Genomic DNA, 24,148 nt, shown 5'->3' with positions numbered 1-24,148 from the left:
AAGTAACACAATATTATTCATCTTTCTAAAATTCAAAGAAGATAAATCATCAAAGATAGTCTCTTTGGATATGCCTTTATTATACATGTTGATCTCCTATAACTATTTTTGTCACAGGCCATAATAATTACTAAGAAAAAAATGTTAGCAGAACAAAGACACGTGATAAAATTAAAAACGTAGTGGCCAGGGGCGCCTGGGTGGCTCAGTCGGTTGGGCGACCGACTTCGGCTCAGGTCATGATCTCACAGTCCGTGAGTTCGAGCCCCGCATCGGGCTCTGTGCTGACAGCTCAGAGCCTGGAGCCTGTTTCAGATTCTGTGTCTCCCTCTCTCTCTCACCCTCCCCCGTTCATGCTCTCTCTGTGTCTCAAAAATAAATAAACGTAAAAAAAAAATTAAAAAAAAAAAACACACAAAAAAAAACGTAGTGGCCAAATAGATAGATGATGAAAAGTAGAGGATAAAAATTTTAAATGAAGATGTGTAAAAGACATCAAACAGATAGTTAAACTCATTAATTATAATCACTAAATAAAAGGAAAGTTTAGAGTTGTGAAAATTCTATAAAACCCACTGTTTCCAAACACCATGAAATAAATCAAGCCATTCAATAGTTCCAAAGAAATAAAACATCTAAATATATTGGCCTTAGTAAGTAACAAATAATTTTTAAATATAAAGTGAAATGTACTCTTTCTTAAGCAAGCTACCAGGTTTAAAACTCACTAATTCCTTATATTCTTACCGTTTTGTGATCATTAACAATCATAAGTTCCAAATATTTCATTTCTTCAAACACACCACGAGACGGCTGTGGAAAATAAACATATATGGTCAGAGCGGTCAGCTATATCTCTGATGCTAACTCTGAACTTGGAGATTGACTCTGAATTTCCAAAGAACCCCGTCCTGCTAACTTTATAAACACCCTGGAGGAAACTTGGTGAGGAGATCAAAGAAAGTGACTGTAAAGTGTGGGCAAACATTCAAGTATTCAGAGAAGAATTGTATTTAATTATCATTAAGATACTCATCAAAGAACAGCCCATGTTATTTTTATATGATTTTCATATGTAAAAATATTCTAGAGAAAAATGCACAGTATAATTCTGCTAAAATAAGTAATCTCAATCTTTTTGGCATTAAACTGTGACCAAAAAAAGATTCATATCTACTTCAAACTTCAAAGAAAATCTACTTAAAATTCATTTAATAAGAATAGCACAGCACACGTGGAACAGCTATCAATATAGTTAAGAGAAGGGCAGCCTGGCTGGCTCAGTCAGCTAAGCGTCTGACTCGGTTTAGGCTCAGATCATGATCCATTGGTTTGTGGGTTCAAGCCCTGTGTCGGGCTCCGTGCTGATGGCGTGGGGCCTGCTTGGGATTCTCTCTCTCCCTTTTCCTCCGCCCCTCCCCCACTTGCATGCATGTGCTCTCTCAAAATAAATAAATAAACAAAAAAAAATTAAAATATATACATATAGTCAAAAGAAACATTAACTCAATGGAGTGAAATTATAATAATAACATATTACACTTTAACCACACAACTTCCCAAAGGAACAAACATTGACAATTACTATTTTCCAAGTTCTTCTAAATTTTGATTATTACTAGATAATTTTAAAAGGAAGTGCTAAGCATTTTAGCCATCATTTGGACTTTCTTTTTCCATAACTGTGAAATCAATAATGATGACTCTTTTTTCTTTATGTACAAGGTCATTCATCAGTTTACATTTGATAAGGGTGGACTGTCATGAAATATCAGTAGCCTATATAAAACTTATTATTACCAACCACATCTTCAAGAGTAAGGAAAACAACAAGAAAAAAGTCTCTAAGTAAAAAAGCAAAAATTGTATCCATAATCACCATAATATGAAGAAAGGCTCATAAAAGAGAGGACGATTTAACCTGTAACTAAGTTTCTGATGGCTGGTGGTCTAATTTTTTCACAAAAAAATACATTCAGCAAAACATTATCTAAAATGTGCAATTTTCAGTATAATTACTCATTAAGTTATCTCGTAAATTACCATGTAATCTATATGCTGTGGAATTAATTCTCGGTTACATAGCATTCACCATGTAATTACGAAACAGTCCCCATCATTACAGCTTTCTAATCTATTATGAAAAAGACTAGGAACATAATTTCAATGACAAAGCTCCTATACATTTATCAATACATGGGAGCTATATGATTGTTGTTGATTATAATTACATGATTCTTATTTAGTAACTGTCATGATACTAATGATCAAATAGATCCTTAGAAAAACACATCCAGCTTCAAATTTTGGTGTAGCAGAACTTTTAATTTGAAAGAAATACAAATAAGCATAATTAGCCAACATTTCAAAATCTAATGCTTCCCCTTACACTTTTTGTTTATCAAAATGTTTCAAATTTGTTATATAAGTCATGTGAGAAAAAGTCTGCTGTACTTTTAATAGAAAAAACCACACTGTAATTTTTGTAAGAACATGCTTTGAAAAGGAAGCTAATACAATACACTCCATCAGCGTTCATAGGACACTGGAATCCGTTTATATCACTAATGGAAAAGGCTGATATGCCCATAAGACTCAAATCACAGGAGGAGTTTGGTTGGTTGTTTTTGTTTGTAAGAGGAAGTTGCCCAAATTTAAACTGCTTTAGATACACTGAGATACTATGTGATTTGGGGCACACAATTTAACTGAGTGAAGCGGCCCTGACCGTGATTCAATGCCACACTCACATTCACTGCTCTCTTTCTTCTCCTTTTCAACCACTGCAATTCGGATAAAAAGGGCCACTGGTCACTGCTTTCCATACCTGTGTAAAAGAAAAAAGAATACCAAAATTTATACTTGACTACAGTTCAATGGGAGTATGTTTTTAAAACATTATGTAAAGCTACCAAAAACTAAAGCAGGAAGAAATAAAAACTTTGAACACACCCACTACCAGCAATGAAATTGAATCAGAAATCAAAAAATTCCTCAAAAATAAAAGTCCAGGAGCAGATGGCTTCACAGATGAATTCTACCATTTAAAGAAGAGTTAATACCTACTCTTCTTAAACTATTTCAAGAAATAGAAAAGGACGGTAAACTTCCAAATTCATTCTATGAGGCCAGTATCATCCTGATACCAAAACTAGATAAAGACACAGCAAAAAAAGAGAACTACAGGCCAATATCCCTGATGAACTGAAATATTAGCAGACTGAATCTGACAACAGATTTTAAAAAATCATACACCACATTCAAGTGAGATTTCTTTCTGGGATGCCAGTGCTGTTGAATATTCACAAAACAATCAACATGACACATTACATCAATAAGAGAAAGAGTAAAAACCATATGATCATTTCAACAGGTGCAGAAAAAGCATTTGACAAACTACAATATCTATTCATGATAAAAATCCTTTGCAAAGTGGGTCTAGAAGGAACATACCTCAACATAATAAAGGCCATAAATGAAAAACCCACAGCCAACATCATAATCAATGATGGAAAACAGAGCTTTTCCCCTAAGGTCAGGAACAAGACAAGGACCTCCACTCTCACCACTTTCATTTAACATAGTACTGGAAGTCCTAGCCACAGCAAGTAGACAACATAAAGAAATAAAAGGCATCCATATTGGTAAGGAAGTAGTAAAACTGTCACTATTTGCAGATGAAATGATACTATATACAGAAAACCCTAACAGCTCCACCAAAAACCTGATAAATGAATTCAGCAAAGTCGTAGGATATGCAATCCATGTACGGGAATCTGTTGCATTTCTATACACTAATAATGAAGTAGAAGAAAGTGAAATTAAGAAAACAAGACTTTTTACAATTGCCTTAAAAACAATAAAACATCTAGGAATAAACTTAACCAAAGTGGTGAAAAACACTGATGAAAGAAATTCAAGATGATGCAAAGACATTCCATGCCCATGGGTTGGAAGAACAAACATTGTTAAAATGTCTACACTACCCAAAGTAATCTACAGATTTAATGCAATTCCTATCAAAATACCAGAGGATTTTTCACAGCACTAGAAACAACCAATCTAAAATTTATATGGAATCACAAAAGACACCAAATAGCCAAAGCAATACTGAAAAACAAAACTCAAGGTACCACAATTCTAAACTTCAAGTTATATTACAAAGTGGTAGTAATTAAAACAGTATGGTACCGGCACAAAAACAGACACATAGATCAATGGAATAGAACCGAACACCCAGAAATAAACCCACAATTATATGGTAAATTGGTCTTCAACAAAGGAGGAATGAATATACAATGGAAAAAAGACAGTCTCTTCAACAATAGCTACATGTTGGAAGAATGAAACTGGACCATTTTCTTTTGCCACATAAAAAATAAACTCAAATGGATCAGAAACCTAAATGTGAAGCCTAAAACAATAAAAATCCTTGAAGAGAGCACAGACAGTAATGTCTCTGACATCAGCCATAGCAACATTTTACTAGCTATGTCTCCTGAGACATGGGAAACAAAAGCAAAAATAAACTATTGGGATTACATCAAAATTAAAGGTTTCTGCACAGCAAAAGAAAAAATCAACAAAACTAAAAGGCAACTTACTGAATGGGAAAAGATATTTTCAAATAACATCCAATAAAGGGTCAGTATCCAAAATATATAAAGAACTGATACAACACCCAAAAAACAATAATCCAATTAAAAATGGGCAGAAGATATGAACAGACATTTCTCCAAAGAAGACATACAGATGGCCAACAGACACATGAAAATATGCTCAATATCACTCATCATCAGGGAAATGCAAACCAAAACTACAATGAGATACCACCTTACACTTGTCAGAATGGCTAAAAATCAACAACACAAGAAACAAGTGTTGACGAGCATATGGAGAAAAAGGAACCTTCCTGCACTACTGGTGGGAATGCAAACTGGTGCAGTAATTGTGGAAAACAATATGAAGTTTCCTCAAAAAGTTAAAAACAGAACTACCCTACAATCAATCCAGCAATAGCACTATGGATATTTATCCCAAAACTACAAAACCATTAATACAAAAGGATACATGCACTCCTGTATTTACTGCAACATTATTTACAATAGCCAAACTATGAAAACTGCCCAAGCGTCCATCAATAGATGAATGGATGAAGAAGACATGGTATATATATATATATATACAATAGAATATTCCTCAGCCACAAAAAAAAGAATGAAATCTTGCCATTTGCAACAACATGGATGGAGCTAGAAAGTATAATGCTAAGCAAAATAAGTCAGTCAAAGACAATTACCATATGATTTCATGCATAAGTGGAATTTAATAAACAAATAAGCAAAGGAAAAAAAAGAAAGAAAGAGACAAACCAAGAAACTCTTAACTACAGAGAACAAACTGATGGTTACCAGAGGGGAGGTGGCTGGGGGGAAATGGGTGAAATAGGTTATGGAGATTAAACAGCACACTTATCATGATAAAAAAATAAAATAAAATAAAATAAAATAAAATAAAATAAAATAAAATAAAATAACTACGTGAAGGAACAGCAACATTGATAACACACGTCATCTCAAAATCAAAATAAACTAAGGTGAAAAAAGTATGCCAGTCATTAAACATTTCACATCCTCATGGTCACAAATCTAATTCCATTTATAATTCACAAATTAATTAATTTATAATGCAAATATCATTTTCTTCCAAACATCACCCAAAATGTAATGAGCTGTTCAAGACTCATTAGAATATGCATATTTGACCTACAACCACCTGACCCTCAATATCTGAAAATTTGGGAGAATTTCACTGTGCTTAATTCATTTTAGAATTAAAAATAATGTATGGCATAAGATTTTGCATAAACTATCAAAGACTTTTGGCATTAATATACAGAAATAATATCAAATGCCCCAATAATCCAAAAGAAGCTTTTGTCAACATCAGCGTGCTTAAGATGCCTCAGGACCAGAGCATAAGAGAGAGATAATACAAATTGGCTAAACAGCAGTAAACTGCCAAGGAAATTTAAGGATGCACCTGATTGCAGATCACCATTAAATTTAGCCACACTCTCTGGTTCCTAACAGAGCTTTACTCCCGGGCTTCATATTTCGGTATTTCCATCAGCAATGACTCTCCAAGCCTCAGTACACGCCAGCCGCAGGCAATGCCACTGCCCACCCACATTGCTCGCCACTGACCAATTCCACCTCCCACTAAGCCTGCGTGTACTGAGCTCCACCAAGTCACGGCTCCTATTACACAATATAAAATGGCTATCTTAATTAGAACTTACTGAGATTCTTCATTTGCTTAGAATATTGTCCTGCCAAGGTTTTCTGGATTATATGTGGTCGACCTGTGCTTTTCTGAAACAAAAACAATGGTAGACAATTAAAAAGCAAGATGTGATCAAGCTTCTTTGGAACAGTGTTAGAACTTTCTACCATATCTTTCTGAAGATGGGAACATTTGTATGCTAATATTTTAGCTATCAACAATGAAAAGTATGTCTTATTGAAACTTTAATTTTAAATAAAATAGAGCACCATCCAATTGCTCCAGTGTAGATAAAAGCATAGTTTTATTAGCTACTTTTCAACTTCAGCTTTCTTCAAAGCAATGAATAGGAAACTCACAAAAAAAGAAACACAAATGCTCAACGAATATATACATACATATATATATATAATGAACGCTTTAATACTCCTTCAAAATGCAAATTAAAAAAAAGACATACCAATTTTTGCCGTCAAGTTGGCAAAGGTTTTTAAATTATGATAACCACAGTTAATTATGGTGGCAAGTTAAAAAGCACTCTCATACTCTGCTGATAGGAGTAAATTGGGAGCACAGTTCAAAGAGAAATTTAGCAATGTCTATCAACGACCTTGAAAATATTCATATCCTTTGCCCTAGTAACTATGCTTTTAGAAGCATCTTATTTCCATTACTATTATTACTATTAGCTTCCATTACTGAGTGCCTGGTATGTGCCAGATACTGTTAGGGTACACAGTACCTGATTTAATCCTCACAAGAGATCTATATAACGCATATTTTACCTTTGTTTTACAAATAAAAATATTGCAGCCCAGAGAGATATATCATTCAGCTAAAATAATATTACAGTTGGGGCGCCTGGGTGGCGCAGTCGGTTAAGCGTCCGACTTCAGCCAGGTCACGATCTCGCGGTCCGGGAGTTCGAGCCCCGCGTCAGGCTCTGGACTGATGGCTCAGAGCCTGGAGCCTGTTTCCGATTCTGTGTCTCCCTCTCTCTCTGCCCCTCCCCCGTTCATGCTCTGTCTCTCTCTGTCCCAAAAATAAATGAACGTTGAAAAAAAAATTTAAAATAATATTACAGAATAATGATCCCATTTACTTTAAACATATATGAGAACATATCATTGAAAAACTGGAAGAATGTATACTGAAAGGTGAAGAGAAATTCTCTCTTGGGGATGGGATAATGGATAATTACCATGTAGTTAAGTATTGGCTTCTCTTGTTTTCCAGATTTCCTACAATGTACTAGTTTTAATCAGGAAGTTATAAAAAGAGTGTTCTTAATAGATTACATAAAAGACAATAATTAAGAGTTTTGCTGCTCATTACTTGAGAGATAATATGAATTCTCATTAGAAATATCCCATCCGTAGTACTTGATTTATTGTAAAGCATACTAAAACCAATAATAATAAACTAAACATCAAAAAATCTAAATTCCAGTTTGGTAAATTCTTAATTCTGGTAACAAGTGAAATGATATCTAGAGCAATGAAACTCACAATTGGATTAGCAGCGCAATTTTAAAAACTGACTGATTTAAAAGTTTCAAGCACTGTTCTTTTCCCTCTCCCCATGTGAAGACGAGGGCAGATTGTTAATTGAACAGAAGGTAGGCAGTAAGGAGGAAGGCAAAAGAGAAAAGGCATTAAGCATGTAACAATCAGCCCCTGAAGAATATGATTATGGGTATAACAACATAAAACCAATACTTGAAATACTATGACAATAACAATTTGTTTATAAACCTTTTCAACAGTTTATTAAACATAGTCACGTACATTTATGAATTCATCAAACCTGAAAAATTGACCTATTAGGGATGCACAGAAAAATTATCTTATTTTATATTTTCAAAAACTCTGAGGCTTAGGGAGTTGTTATTTTGGGTTTTTTGTTTTGTTCTTTGGGGGTCTGTTTAGGGTAACAGGACCATTCATCAATGCAAGAAATCAAAGCCAATTTTTGGCTGACCGAGTCAAATAATCTTGCCATATACAAGTCATCTCCCTACCACTACAGTAAGGGAAAAACATTTACTTAGTCAAAATGTCTTTATCAGGGGGTGGGGGGGGGGAGAGTATCTTTGTTATCCAGTAGTTTTTAAATTTACCAGTTGAAAAACGATAAGGTTTAAGAAAACAGGTTTAAACATTTAAAATTTAATGGCATTTCTGTCTCAAATGTGAAATTTACAAGGTATTTACATACATCGCCACGACAAAGAAAATACGTGTTTGTTCAATTGTGATTATCAACAGTCTAAACGACCAGTACCTGTCTCAAAACTTATTTTATCTACATGTGAAATCTCTAAAGAGAAAAAAAACTGTTTTCTCCTCCCCATCAAATGATTGCAATATTCTGACTCAATCACTCTCAGAATATCTTCCCATTAGCAGCTCTCTTCACTGCTATGACTCCCCTTATTGCCGCCTGTCAGCGTCTTCATCTCCTACCATTCCTCCCCTTTGTCCACCCCTCTCCAACCAGCGGGGTTCCTCAAAGTTTCTACAACACGCTAGAAACAATCCTGCCTCGGGGCCTGGGCATTTGCTGTTCTCCTGGAATGTTCTTCCAGCTCCCTAATTTTTTGAAAGTCCTCCTTCAAAACTACCATCTCATTCCGCTCTTCTCTGGATGGTTAATACGAAGGTTTACTTCTACCTTCATATTTTGGCTTCATTTTTTTTTCTCCTTAGCACGTACCACTGTCCAACATACAATATGTAATTACTTACTCATCCTGTTTATCGCTGTCTGCCCCCTGTAGACTAGAAGCTCTATGAGCCTCAGGCTCTTTGTCTGTCTTGTTCACCACTTTATCCCCAGCACGTAAAATAGTGCCCAGCCTGTAGTTGGCTTTCACTACAATACCTAACAAATACAGACCAAATTTCAGATCTATTTACATTCTATTAGTGAGCAACACTCTTAAGAGTATATGATTTCTTGTTTTCCTAATTTTATTAAGATAAAATTGACATATAATGTTGTATACATTTAAGGTGTACAATGTAATGATCTGCTATATGTATATATTGCAAAATAATCTTCACAATGAGTGTGGTTAACATCTATCATGTCACAACTACAATTTTTTTCCTTGTAATGAGGACTTTTAATACCTAATGTCTTAGCAGCTTTCAAATATACAAATGTACTCTGGTCACCAAGTTGTACATTATCTCTCAGAATTCATTTATCTTCTAACTGGAAGTTTGTACCTTTTGACCACTTTCACCTATTTCCCCCACTGGCTTCTGGTAACCACTAACCTGTTCTCTATTTCTGAGTTCAGTATTTTTAGATTCCATATATAAGGAAGATCTGTCTTTCTCTGTCTGACTTATTTCACTTAGCATAATGCCCTCATGGTTTCCTATCTAGGTTGCTGGCCTGTGCATAACTGCAGGCATCATTTTTTTTCCCTACCTCTAAAGAAAACTAAATACTATCTAATATAATCATAGTTCAACTACACATTTCCCCACTGAAGATTCTTAGGCTCATAAAAGTTAGGTATATGGGTATACAATTATCTAAAGAAGCGGTGGTAATAAAAGCTAGTTTAAAGGAAAAGAAGATGGTCACTACAAAACAAAATGTCCTCTCTGCTCTATAGACTGGAAAGAACTGCCTTCACTTCCAAAAGCCTAGATTTGTCACCTCTTATCATCCCTTACTGGTGTGTGACCTGTTTGATGAGAAAAACAACTTTTGTGTTTCTGAGCTGCTGCCTAAGCATTTTACAGCCTGATAACCCTGCTCACACCCAGAGTCTGGACATTTAGATAAGAACTTGAGTTCAGGATTCCCACTCTCAGTTCCTGCTTTGGTTTTCCCAGGGCACCTTTTAAAATAACCACTTGGATACAGGAGTGCTGATGCATAGGGGCACTTGTACCCCAATGCTTATAGCAGCACTCCCAACAATAGCCAAATTATGGAAAGAGCCTAAATGTCCATCAACTGATGAATGGATAAAGCAATTGTGGTTTATATACACAATGGAGTACTATGTGGCAATGAGAAAGAATGAAATCTGGCCTTTTGTAGCAACGTGGATGGAACTGGAGGGTGTTATGCTAAGTGAAATAAGCCATACAGAGAAAGACAGATACCATATGTTTTCACTCTTATGTGGATCCTGAGAAACTTAACAGAAACCCATGGGGGAGGGGAAGGAAAAAAAAGAAAAAAAAAAAAGAGGTTAGAGTGGGAGAGAGCCAAAGCATAAGAGACTCTTAAAAACTGAGAACAAACTGAGGGTTGATGGGGGGTGGGAGGGAGGAGAGGGTGGGTGATGGGTATTGAAGAGGGCACCTTTTGGGATGAGCAGTGGGTGTTGTATGGAACCAATTTGACAATAAATTTCAAAAAAAATAAAAAATAAAAAAAATAAAATAACCACTTGGAATTAGTCCTGCGAAAAGTTAGGGACCTCTACTCCAACCACCTCATAAGTAATAGGCGCTTGCTATCCTGCTCTCTATCCCTGGCCCACTCGTGGCCTGGGATGGAAGACTGCCCTGCCTCTGGCTTACTGCCCCACCAGTATTCCCAGGATCTGTATGTAATAAATCCCATGACTGTACTTCCCCTGTGTGAGTGTACTGGAACAGCATCGTCAATCCAAACAACCATGGATTTCACTTTCCTGAAGTGGGAGCTCGGATGCTAAGGGAGCCACCTGCTGAGCCTAAGTAGGTGGCTTGTGTTCCCCCATTCAGCAGGTCATAATCTGCATATTCTAAATTCAACACACCAGCACCAGCTTCTCAACATACCTGGGATGTGCAATGTAAACTTCAAAACTCACGGTGTCATTCTACGTTTGAAAAAATGTGTTGCATATAAATGCACACTGACATCCGCTTAATATTCTTTATGGCTCAAAGGCAAAGATGATAAAAGAATAAAACACCATGGGGCGCCTGGGTGGCTCAGTCAGTTAAGTGTCCGACTTCGGCTCAGGTCATGATCTCGCAGTCCGTGAGTTCGAGCCCCGTGTCGGGCTCTGTGCTGACAGCTCAGAGCCTGGAGCCTGTTTCAGATTCCGTGTCTCCCTCTTTCTCTCTCCTCCCCCACTCATGCTCTGTCTCTCTCTTCTCAAAAATAAATAAATGTTAAAAAAAATTGAAAAAAAAAAAGAATAAAACACCATAAGGAAACTAAGGTCACAGACTTACTTCATCATGAATCAGCTCCAGTGGTTCTATCATATATACAAAGGTATTATCTTCAAACATACCACTACAAGACAAGAAACCACACAAGGAGAAAATTAATAAATATGGCAAACAGCAAGAAACAGCAAATGAGCTTCATATTGCATCTTTAAAAATGAAGAGTATATCTGGACAAATGTCTTTATACTGCCCCAAATCTAATTCATGTATCTGCATGGAATCCCACTGTGGTCTCAGCACTATACTAGACAGCAGATAGGCTACAGGAAGTATTAAAGTGTATCCCACAAGCATACATATTATAAATGTTATAATTGATTTTTGAAACAAAATGGACAGATCAGATGATTAATCTGGAACAAGACTATTCATACAGTTCCAGTATGTCAAATTATAATTCCAGACAATGTACAACTAGTACAAATTTCTTGTTACACAAATCTAACATCATCTATAAGAAAATAGGTAATTTGTGCATTAGAATAATCTAAAACCATCTGATTCTGGGGTGCCTGGGTGGCTAGATCAGTTGAGCCTCCAACTCTTGATTTCAGCTCAGGTCATGATCTCACAGGTCATGGGATCGGGCCCCGCATGGGGCTCCGTGCTGACAGCGTGGAGCCTGCTTGGAAACCTCTCTCTCCCTCTCTCTTTGCCTCTCTCCCTCTCATTTTAACAAACTTTAAAAAAATAAAAAAATAAAACTATCTGATTCTGAAGACGAAAACAGAAGTATACTTATGGCTGCAAATCGTGAATTTCCATTAAGCAGTATGACTCTGTTGCATTTAATTCTGAGAGGTATAGCAAGATAAGATTTTCAAGATCCTTTTCCACCCCATGGCCACAACTAGATCCTTACATCAAGTGTTACTATTTGCATGCAAAAGGTGTTTAAAGAGGTTTTTCTAGAGACTGCCTTGAAGTCGATGTACGAACTTCTCTCTTTGGCCCCCCATCCTCACCTGACCAATACCACCTGACTGCTTGTCCTCTGTCACACACTTCTGGGAAACCTTCCTGGACCTTCCTGGTCACCCCGTAAGTCCCTGATGCTCCCCTTCACAGTTCCAATTACCAGAATGGCAATTAAATATTAATCTGTGTAATCACTTGTTTAATCTCTGAATCTCCTGCAAACTTTAAATGTTAACAGAACATGGGACCAGCCCACAAGATTGACTACAACAAACATCTGTGAAAGAAAAGATGGAAACGGTGAATGGATGAAAGCAAATTCACTCTCCCATTGAGAATCCCACATACTGAAGTCCGTTGCAGGTTGAGAGAGCTGCTCTGGAGTCCTTGACACCTCGGATGCTTCCGTGATAGTAACAGTGCTCCCCACCCTACAAAGCAGAAGGGTTAATTGATTAACAAAGCTTTCTTTGTCATCATTCACTCTTATAGAAGCTTCTGTGAACCAAAAGAATGGCAAAGATGGTCCTAGAAACTGCTCTTGGTTGATATGAAATCTGAAAAGGCACTAAGCAATTTTTCAGCTTTTCTATAATGATGTTGTGTTATTAAATTTAATGGAGAAAAAAAAAACCATAACAGGAATAAAAAACCAAAGCAACTGGTACAACTTATGCACGTTTTGTAAACATGTAAGGGAGTAGATACGTACCTGATGTTGTTATGGAATAAGGTCTTCTACCTACCTGAGGAGAGACCCCAAAGGTGTTGCTAATAATTGTGTTTGATGGAAAGCTACGTAAAACCTTATTATTTGCCTTCCTACCTTTTAAATTAGTTTAAAAATTTTTCGGAAGTATTATATGAACTTAACTTTCAAATTCAAGTAGTAACTACAAGGCCTATTTAAAAAAATAGAGCAGTTACTTTCTCCCTCTCTCCCCACCTCCATGGCAACCATCTTTTAACTCTCTTATCGATTTCTCCTTCTGTTTACCTGTGTATTTCTCAATGGAATATTTATACTGCTACATCCTGGTTTATTTCACTTCAGAAATTATCTTCCTAATGTAGAATCTCGAAAACCTCTCTTGCTCCCAATACATGCCAATCCACATCACCAGTTTTTGGTTAAATTGGTATTTAGTGTTTTCATTATGACTCTGCACATACTGTTCACAGCTGTGTCACTATGATTACATTTTCGTTCTTGCTCCACTTTTAATTTTTTGAGATGTTTTGATTCGTTTATTTGCTGGCTTATTTTCCCATGTACTGAGCACTTACATCTTTCTCATTGTCTGAAATATTATCTACAACTCCTCTCCTATGGTCAGACATATCGGGTAATTTATCACATGCATTTTACTCCTACAGCCAGCCCTCTTGTCTCCCCTCAACCTCCGGCCAGGCCTGATGCAGAGCCACCAACCAGGAGTTCTGTGTAGGGTCATCCTGGGGAGTCTTCTGCCTCCCTTCTATATAGAATCCTAGACCCCATGTCTTTTCCATCCATGGTTTCACCTTCCCTTTTTTTGAAGGTACACATCTTCTGGTACTTTCTTGAAAAAGTGATCATGGAAGATAGATTTGGTGAGAACTTGCACATATAAAATTTTCTTTTTCTATCTTCACCCTAGATCAATCATTTGGATGGGTAGAGAATCCTAGATTGGAAATTACTTTCTCTTGGCATTTCAACAGCATTGTGCACAACTTCTAATGTTGCGGCTGAGAAATGGATGTTATTCTCATGTTAGATTTTTTTTTTATAAAATAGAATTTCCCCTTTCAAGAGAAATGGAGGGAATTTTACTTATCCCCATTTTTATGAAATCTCATGACATGCTTTGGAGCAGGTCTTTGCTTTTTCACTATGCTGAGCACTCTGTCAAACCTTTTAATCAAGAAAATGCAGAGGCGCCTGAGTGGGCTCAGTCAGTTAAGCATCTGACTCTTCGTTTCTGCTCAGGTAATGATCTCGAGCCCCATGTCAGGCTCTGTACTAGCAGATCTCTCCCTCTCCCTCTCTCTCTCTCTCTCTCTCTCTCTCTCTCTCTCTCTCTCAAAATAAATAATGAACACTTAAAATTGTTTTAAAAAAGAAAATGCATGAACTTCAGTTCTAGGAAACCTTTATTATTTCTCTGATAATTCCCTCCTTTCCATTTTTCTCTATAAATGGAGCTCTTCTATTAGAGTAGTGAAGTGATGTCTGCCTGGCTATATGGCTGTAAGTGCCCTTCACACACACTTTCAATTAACCCTTCTGTTTTCATGTGTCTTCAATTCCTGGCTCTTCAATTGGCTTGCTTCTTCTTGGTTTTCCCCTAATGGAAATTAGCAGAACAGACGAAGCACAAACCCCACAGTGACCCCTCATCCACCTGCTTTCTAGCTCCCAAAATTTTATGGATACCTCTTGTCTGCAGTATTTTCTTCTCCTGTCTTTGTCCTTGTGGGTTTATATCCTTTTTTATTCTTTAACTATTATTTGAGTAGGTTAATGGGATGGAAGAGAGATAAATATAAGCACTGAATGCACTGTTTAGCCAGAAGCTTCTTATTGGTTTTCTTAAATAGAATGTACTGGACACACGTTGACTTGTCTCGATGATTTACAGTTATTTTGATCACTGCTCATTATACTGTACTACCATAGTCTCAGAGGCTCGTTGGTGACTAAGGGTGTCTACCCACACATCAAATGACCACTCCCCAACCAACTCAGTTTCTTTCCTCCTCGAGACTATAATACACATTTCCAATGCTGGTTGTCTAAATTTTGTATTACAACCTTGTTAATATCTTGTAAAAGGCTGAATTTGTATAGGGTTTGGTTCTCAAAAAACAACCTTTTATATAAATATTGACGTGTATGTAATATGACAAGTTTTATTTGCATAGTCAACACTGGGACTTATAAGGACAAATGGTATCACCCATCTCAGCAATTTGGGAATCCGGGTCAATATTCTGCAATTAAATTCCAAACTCTTCACATGATTCTAAAAACAACCACAGGGACCTGTAAATTCCATCAAACTGGTTATTTAGCACTTTGTATCACACCAAAAGGCTATCTTAAGTCAGGTGATTATTAGAAAAGCATACCCTTAAGATACCATACCCTTAAGATACCATATCTTAAGTCAGGTGATTATTAGAAGCAAACCCTGTCATAGTTACCTGACCTTTCTAAGAAAAGCTATATTTCCCAGATTTTCCTAAAAATAATCTTTTTTCTCCCAGAAAATATTTCCAAGTCCTTTCTTAGACTTAAGCTTCATTCACATTAGAAACTGAAGGTTGATGCTCTCTCAGTACAAAGGTCATTGCTAGTTGTTTTAATTAAGATAGGATATTATCTGAAGGAATTGTTTTGGTTCTCCATGTATATGAAGGTGAATCACCATATTTTCTGAACCTTAAATAAGACTTGAGGTAACATGAAATCCCTGATGTTTGTTATCATTAGAAAGCTTGAACATCTAAATTCTATAGTTATATTAAGCACTGTGAGCAATTTGGCAGACTGTAAGTTAGTATTAGTTTTTGGTAGTATTCGAGGATTTTCTGAGTTTCTTATTACTAAATTTATAAGTTTTTAAGAAACCATTACCATACAAATACTATTTGGCAACTCTCCAGATATATGTAGCCTTTTATAAATACCAGTGCAAAGTAACCTATTGAAGTATTTCATATCCAGCAAATCCTAACCGAGAAGAGGCATTTCCTCTTGGGTAACAGCGATAATAGTGCAAAGAGGCCACTCCCAGAGAATTTGTGAGCAGTGACATTGGGTAGTCAGCTCTGGGGGTGCCTTCCGCCCAAGGATCGAACCATCTTGAACACTCATTGTCTCACAGTAACTACTATCTCCATGTACAGATAGGGAGACACAGACAAAGTACTAAAAGACTGCTAAAGACAGCAAGAAACCAAACTGAATGCCACATTTTCAGGCTCTTGAGTTAGTGTTTCTTTCCCCGGTTGGGAAGGACTCAGACAGTTCTATAGCACTGCCCAGCCACTTCCAGATCAGCACTTGTGAGCGCACCACAGATCTGTGACCAGGCCAACCAACAGCAGGCAGGACAACCCAAATGGGCTCATTCAGCACATGACATAAGTCTATATGAGTCCCCACAGGCATCAGCATATTCAAATTCAAAACTGTCCGTCAGTTATTTAAATTCAACAAATACAGGGGCGCCTGGGTGGCTCAGTCGGTTGAGTGTCCGACTTCAGCTCAGGTCACGATCTCGTGGTCCGTGAGTTCGAGCCCCGCGTCGGGCTCTGGGCTGATGGCTCGGAGCCTGGAGCCTGCTTCCGATTCTGTTTCCCTCTCTCTCTGCCCCTCCCCCATTCATGCTCTGTCTCTCTCTGTCTCAAAAATAAATAAACGTAAAAAAAAATTTTTTTTTTAAATAAATTCAACAAATACAGAGCATCTGATACATGGAAATTATTGGCCACTCGAAGGAACTTAAAAATCCTAGTACATATGCTCCCCAACCTACCACTGCCACACAGGTGAACATTCTGCAAGTCAGATAACACTTAAATAATAGCAACTGTGCTCCAGGAGGTTTCCAAGCTCAGAACCCCATTGGAAACCACCAGGCCATTCCTGCAAGTAATGGAACACTGAGTGTGTATCCTTTAAAACACTTCCTAATCAGAGGTGGCTTGGGATAACAGCTCTGTGAGTCCAATGCTAACAACGTGTAGGGGGAAACAAAGATTTGGTTCCCTGGTATTATCGATCAAATGACAGAAACAGTTTGATTCTACTCACTTTAAATACAACCTATTGGAAAATAGAACCTATTGTTTCAATTTGATTTATTCTAAAATTGCTCTACCTTTGTGTCTGTTTAACTAGCTCACCTGCACATCAGTAAAGGTCTGCCAACCGGTTATTATTATCTTCATTGCTTAAAAAGCTCAAATAAACTCCTGCCCTTCTGGGTAAACGTTTGAGAAAAAAACTACACAGGTCTTATCTCACGAATGTGTATATTTTGATATTTCAGGTGCTGAATATAATAATGAAATATGACACTCTGTTCAAATGATTATTCTACATGCATATCTTTACATTCAAACTTATCAATCATCAAGGTCTATCAATCTATTTAACACGTCAGATGGCTGATAGCAAAAGAGAAAAAGATATCTTTCCCTGGACACATATACCTGAATTTGAATACCGCAGCATAAGGAAACGAAAAAATTTTTTCAGAAAATCAGGGAACTTGCGACCCCAATACCAATTTAGTTTACCTTCATTAAACTCAATAGGAGAAAAATATTCAAGTATTCAAACAGTTTAGCTGTACCAATGCTATGTAAATTTTTAACAGTTCATACAAAATTATCCTATTCAAACTTAAAATAGCTTTGTGAGGACCCACTGTTGTCTGCTCTCTTGAATTTTTTAAATTTCCCGGCCAGGAGCCATGCCCACAGAGGCTCATTTTCCTCCAATAGGAATCCCTGCCAAGAACGCTTCATGAAGAAGTGAGCTTGAACTGAGCCATAGTGATGATTTGATTTTAAAAAAAGCACAAAAACTTCTAGGAGGGTGATGTGATTATAGTGATAAAGAAAAGAACAAAGACAGGGATTTTTATCTGCGTGGTTCACTGATGTACATCCAGTACCTAGAACAGGGACTAGATCACAGTAAGCTAAATCGGTGTGTGTTTAATGAATACGGATGACTTATTTATGAGCCTGAATGACAAGACCAATCTTAAAGGAGCAAAGGATTCATGTTTGTTGAGAAGGTGGGTACGTAAGTCCCCATTCCCCACCCGAGGGGTTATGTTTTCTTTAAGATATAACTGACAAGCCAGAAAATTCACCCTTTTGAAGAGTATAATTCAGTGGCCTTTAGTACACTCACAGAGTTATCCTACCATCACTCCTAATTCCAGGATATTTTCAGCACCTCAAAAGGTAATCTCGTACCCATTAGCAGTCACTTCCCATCCCTCCTTACCCCAGCCCTTGCAGCCATAGCCTACCTTTGGTCTTCATGGATTCGCCTATTCTACACATTTTAAATAAATGGAATCATATAGCATATGGTCCTTCATGGCTGGCTTCTCTGACTTAGCATAATGTTTACAAGATTCATCCGTGCCGTACCTTGTATTCGTACTTCATCACTTGTGGCTGAATAGTATTCCCTTGTGTGGCTATATCACATCTTATTTATTCATCAGTTGATGGCCATTTGGGTTGTTTCCACTTTTTTGAATAATTACGAATAAGGCTGCTGTTAACATCCACGTCCAAGTTTTTGCTTAACCCTATGTTTTTGGTTCACTTGGATATCCACTCGGGAGTTGAACAGCTGGGTCATAGGTAATTCTCTGCTTCACTTTTTGAGGAACTGTCAGGATGTTTTCCAAAGCAGCTCCAACATTGTACATTCCTACCAGAAGTAGATGAGGGTCCTAGCTCTTCATGTCCTCACCAACACTTAACTGTTGCCAGCACCTTGGTTACAGGTATCCTAGAGTGTGTGAAGCGGTACCCACACAAGTTTAAAAATCAAATGAGAGAGTGACCCAGGGCTGAAACAGGACTGAAACAGATCAAAGTGCCACCTTAATTTTTGATATACCAGAGGAGAAGATTAGCTGAGAATCCAGTAGGTCTGCTAATGCTTCACCCGTGAGGTGGCTACACTTACCAACCCAGGGGTAGACAACATGGAACAACAAACCCCCACCACCAACACACACACACACACACACACACACACACACACACACACACACACACACCCTGGGCTGCCACTGTGCAACTTAGAGTGTGGAAAAGTACAGAAATTGTGCTCTTCCTATAAGGAAATGGACACCATGAAAGACAGGAATAAGAACTACACAGACATACCCAACTCCTTCCCATCGGTTGAACTGCTCTTCCTTCTAGGGTGGGAGTGAGCAAGGGGACAGGAAGAAGCCAGGGTGAGTAAACAGAGCCAGGAAAGGGCCTTTTCCCCACCCAATAATGATAAAGAGTAATAACATAGAGGGAAGCGGGGATAGGAGTCCAGCATCAATCTGTTGAGGCTCACATTGCTGGCCAGCTGATAGTTCTTTTCATCAGCAGAATTGAAACCAAAGTATTAGTAAGCGCTCAAAGTTATTGGTTCACGTAACAGGGACTTAATAGAAATACGTTAAAGTTGAAAAGTACTTTTACACTCTCATACTGATACCTAATTCTTTTACAAGAACTAAAATGGTAAAAATTAACTCGTTTTTAGTAGGTTCATCAACAAAGTTGATCAACAAATCAACGAAGTTATTTTGCCATATAGTGTGTGTAAAGCACTGTGTAGGAACTCTAACAAAAGCTCTTGCTCTGTGGAAGGCAGAACCAAAGTTCTTCCATATTCATACTGATGCCTGGCATCTATTCTATCCTGACTACTTAATTTGTTTACCTCTCCAGTTCCTATCTTTGCTTCACAAGGAAAGAAGTCCTTATACCCCACTTTTGTCCAATAAAAATAAAAGCCTAAGACATTGGTCTTTCTTAGCAAAAAGTGGGAACTAGGTAGAGGCTTGGTAGTGTGAAGTAAGAACTAGACAAGCTTCTCCAAGGGGGGATTCATCATTCTATCTGAAACTAATTTCCAGAATATTTTAAATGTCCACATTTATATTGAAGGTCAAAGCCAAATAAGCTTTGTATTCTTTCCATTTCTTTCCAAGTAATTCTTTCCAATGTGTGTGTGTGTGTGTGTGTGTGTGTGTGTGTGTGTGTGTGTATACATATACTTTTGTCTAAATAGTTTGAAGCCTTTGGAAGAAAAGTTGCACACTGGGTTGAGACAGATTTAATGAACCTAATCATCTTTACATGTTAATTTCCTTCACTGGTACTCTGTGAAAAAAAGAAAACAAAGATTTTCTTAACATGTAAGGCAATGTGAAGTTTAAAAAGAAAGTTTTAAAAACCGTGTGTAATTGTAGCGGGAGTGTGGTGGATCTAAATAAACTTTCAAAAAGAAAAACTATCAGTATGTACCAAAAGCCTTTAAAGAAAAGTACCAATTCTTTAACACAGAAAATCCCATTCTCAGAATTAATTCTTAAGCAATTATTAAAGATGTGCTCAACATGTATCAGGAGGGCCTTTCCTTATAATTATTTGTATAGTGAAAGTTTGGGAACAATCTAAATGTCTATTACTATGGGATTTCAAAATAAATTATGGCAAATTAGTAGGAAAGAATATTACGTATTTTTAGAAATAAAAGTCTAGAGGATTATTTAATACGCTAAAATGTTTATAATGTTATTAGCTTTCTTAAAAATTCTGCTTCAAGGGGCACCTGGGTGGCTCAGTTGGCTAAGCGTCGGACTTCAGTTCAGGTCATGATCTCACAGTTCGCAAGTTTGAGCCCTGCATTGGGCTCTGTGCTGACAGCTTAAAGCCTGGAGCCTGCAGATTCTGTGTGTGTGTGTGTGTGTGTGTGTGTGTGTGTGTGTGTGTCTGCCCTTTCCCTGTTTGCGCTCCCTCTCTCTCTCTCTCTCTCTCTCTTGCTCCCTCTCTCCCAAAAAGAAATAAAAACTTAAAAATTTTTTTTATTTAATTCTGCTTCAAGATAGTGCACCATGTCAACTCAGTTTCTGGGGTATATATGTAAATATAGACACATAAAAAACAGACTGTTATGCTTAATTCATTATATCGGGAGAAAATAAGTTTGGAAATGTGATCTGTTTGGAGAAAATGAGGCATAAATAAGAGAAAAGCAATGAAAACGAAAACAAACTGCAGTAAACACTTCCTTTGCCAGAGTTTAAATGCCCTTTCTTTTAAATTCTAGTTATAACTGATATGAGATTCGATGTGTCTTGTTGATGACAAGGCTTCCTTCTGGGACCTCTAATAACCTCTGGAGGCCAATTAGTTACTCCGATTCTAAAAAAAAAACTGACTGAACTTGTTAGTGAGAAGTTTGACTCAGGTTACTGTGGCCTGGAAAGGTGGCTCCTTTGCTGAGTTCATAAAGTTCTCATGCAATCTTCTCTACTCCAGACTCATGATTCAGCATCCGCAGTGCTCGGGGCCCTGGCACAGCTGACGGAAGCTTCGGTTTGTACAAATGCCAGAAAGCACCGTTCCCGTGCTTGATTTAGCATTTCTGCTTGCTTTCCACAGCATTAACTTTTAGGGAGATTCAACAACCCCCAAGATGAAGCCTCAGGCAAGAACTGACAGAATAGTAAGAATAATAACTGAAGTCCTTAATCTGCGACATAAAATTCAGAGGTTTAAAACACACATCAAATTACAAATGTGCCCACTTAATCGCACAGTTGTAAATCCTGAGAAATTCCATAACCCCCTGGGCAGTGTTTACAATTAAGGTCACCCACAAATATTTGCTGAGAGGCTGTCATACTGGAAAAACCCAGTTCTTGCTGTACAACCCAGCAAGCCCACACATAAAAGGCCCACTTCTGCGCCAATACTCATTAGCAATATGGCGGGGGGGGGGGGGGGGAAGGAATCCAGTGTTTCCCACTATATTTTCTTTCCCTATTTACTCTCCTGTACCTGTGGTATCCACCCTGAAGACACTGCTTAGGCTCAGTGGCACTCCGTAGACTTCCTACAAATCATAGTCTCTGAATGTAGCCATTCCAGGGATATTCATCCTGACTGGTGGAGATGACTGTCTTCCTTACATACAAATAACCTCATTTTAATCTAAACCTGCTTGCTCCTTATTGACATTCTGTTAAGAGACCGGTTAAACTCCAACTAAGGAAATCAAGTACCCAATTACCTTTGTATTACAATGCATGGGGGCCTTGAGTAGGTTGATTTGTCTTCTTTCGGCCTCAATTTCTTGCTTTGCAGAACAGAAACAATAATATCCATCTTCCAAAACTGTTGTGAAGGTCAAGAGGGAGAGTGTTCCCTGAATCTCCCTTCCCCAACCTGACCTCTGCCCTTCTTGGGCACCAAAGTCACTTGGACTGAAGAGCCATTCTAGTAGTCCATCCAGTCTTATGATTCAGATTCTATGACCATGAGTTGGTTGTCTACTCCTTGAAGGTACTGATATGGAACTGTATAGCTCTCCATACCATCCACTGACAGAAGATAACAGCATGTATAACCAAAACAATAATTATATCTTTATGGGCCTGAATCTGCAGAATCTCCAATGTTATCTCAAACATTTGTAAGTCTTAACAAATTTATCCTAAACTTATTTGAAATTTAAAAATAGTACCCTTGTATAAGAGAACAGATAATTTTATTGAGATAGACATCAAAACGATGCAGTGTGCAATGAACGATCCTATGATTGAGTATATTTATGCTACAGGATTCCCATGTTATTAACCATACCTTAGAGTACTGTGGTTTCCCATTTTCATAGTGGATCTCCACATAATCAGAAGACAGCAAACCACTACAAAGGAAAGAAAATAGAGTGATTTCTGCATCTAAGACACTTGGAGGTTTAAAAATAATCAGCTCAACAGACGTCTGCAAGGAGCCTATAAACCACAAAGAGCTGCAGTCCACAATAAGAACAGGTTCTCATCAAAAGCCTCGATTGTTATCCAGGAACAAATCATTCCTCACTCTGTTTACAAAGACAAAATATAGATAACATAAGAATGAATTCTTTTTATTCACATGATGCATCATTTGACTGATAGGTTCATTGATATGGAACAAACAGAAAAAGCCAGTAACAGGAGGAGACAGACCCTATAAAAATCCCACAATTATGCTCTAAATAACTGGAATCTCATAACATAATCACTGAGGAAAAGTATAGAGTAAAAATATTTTAGGCTTTTCAGGCCACATAGTCTCCGTCACAACTACTCAACTCCTCTGACTTAGCACAAAACCAGACACAGGCAATGTAAACAAATGAGCATAGCTATATTCCAACAAGACTTCATTTATGCACACTGAAATACGAATTTCACACAATTTTCATGTGTCATGAAATTGTTTCTTCTTTAATTTTTTCAACCATTTAAAAATGCAAAAAAAAAAAACATTCTTAGCTTGAGGACTGTACAAAAACAGGTATGCTAGATGTGGCCTACGGGCCATAGTTTGCCAACCCCTAGAATAAAATGACAGTTAACAACATAGACTTTGAATTGGGCAAAGCAGGATTTAAAGCCTAGCTTGGCCCCATATTGGTGGTGTGACCACGGGCAAGTTACCCACCTCAGCCTTTCCATGAGTCAAATGGAGGCGACAGAGAGTACGAATCTCATGGGATGTTGGAGAGTTAATGAAAGCACATGCATGGCTTAGCCCAGAGCTCAGCACCAAGTACGTGCTCAGCGATGAGCTCTGAGGCCATCACTGCTTTTATTTCAATTCAGCTTCTTCAAACACATTTCTCCCTACACATGTGGGGAATGCAAAATACGAGCCTCGCAAAGAGGCTCCATTAGGGCACCCGGCACCATTAGGGCATCCGGGTTCCTCTCTGGGCTCTGCGACTACAAATGCTGATGACAAATGATGACTCACACGTGCTGACCACTCACTATGTTCGGGCACTGCACAAGGGCTATAAAGAGTTCAATTCATTTCATCCGAATGGTAAGTGGAGGACAAAAGTAGGCTCTACCATGTATGAGCCAGATGTGTGCCCTAATTGGAGGCCTCCGCTTGCTTTTCTGCAAAAGGATGGGCTGGAGTAGATGATTCCTCAGGTC

At 37.7% G+C, this 24,148-nt stretch overlaps 1 protein-coding gene across 6 annotated transcripts in view; it reads right to left on the bottom strand.

Moving 5' to 3' along the window:
- ADAM23 (ADAM metallopeptidase domain 23) overlaps positions 1-24,148 on the bottom strand; it is a 188,081-nt gene that overhangs the window by 72,264 nt on the left and 91,669 nt on the right. For all 6 annotated transcript variants that reach the window (XM_023259637.2, XM_011285539.4, XM_045034391.1 and 3 more), the window contains exons 4-9: positions 22,803-22,866; positions 12,750-12,832; positions 11,484-11,547; positions 6,302-6,374; positions 2,751-2,827; positions 748-813 (exon numbers count right to left, since the gene is read on the bottom strand). In XM_023259637.2, coding sequence (XP_023115405.1) covers positions 748-813; positions 2,751-2,827; positions 6,302-6,374; positions 11,484-11,547; positions 12,750-12,832; positions 22,803-22,866 — 427 coding nt within the window. The remainder of the gene's footprint in view (positions 1-747; positions 814-2,750; positions 2,828-6,301; positions 6,375-11,483; positions 11,548-12,749; positions 12,833-22,802; positions 22,867-24,148) is intronic.

Source organism: Felis catus, chromosome C1 (genome assembly GCF_018350175.1).
Source record: "Felis catus isolate Fca126 chromosome C1, F.catus_Fca126_mat1.0, whole genome shotgun sequence".
NCBI classification, from domain to species: domain Eukaryota; kingdom Metazoa; phylum Chordata; class Mammalia; order Carnivora; family Felidae; genus Felis; species Felis catus.
Note: the sequence above shows the minus strand (reverse complement) of the source record. Positions and strands in the feature narration are given on the sequence as shown.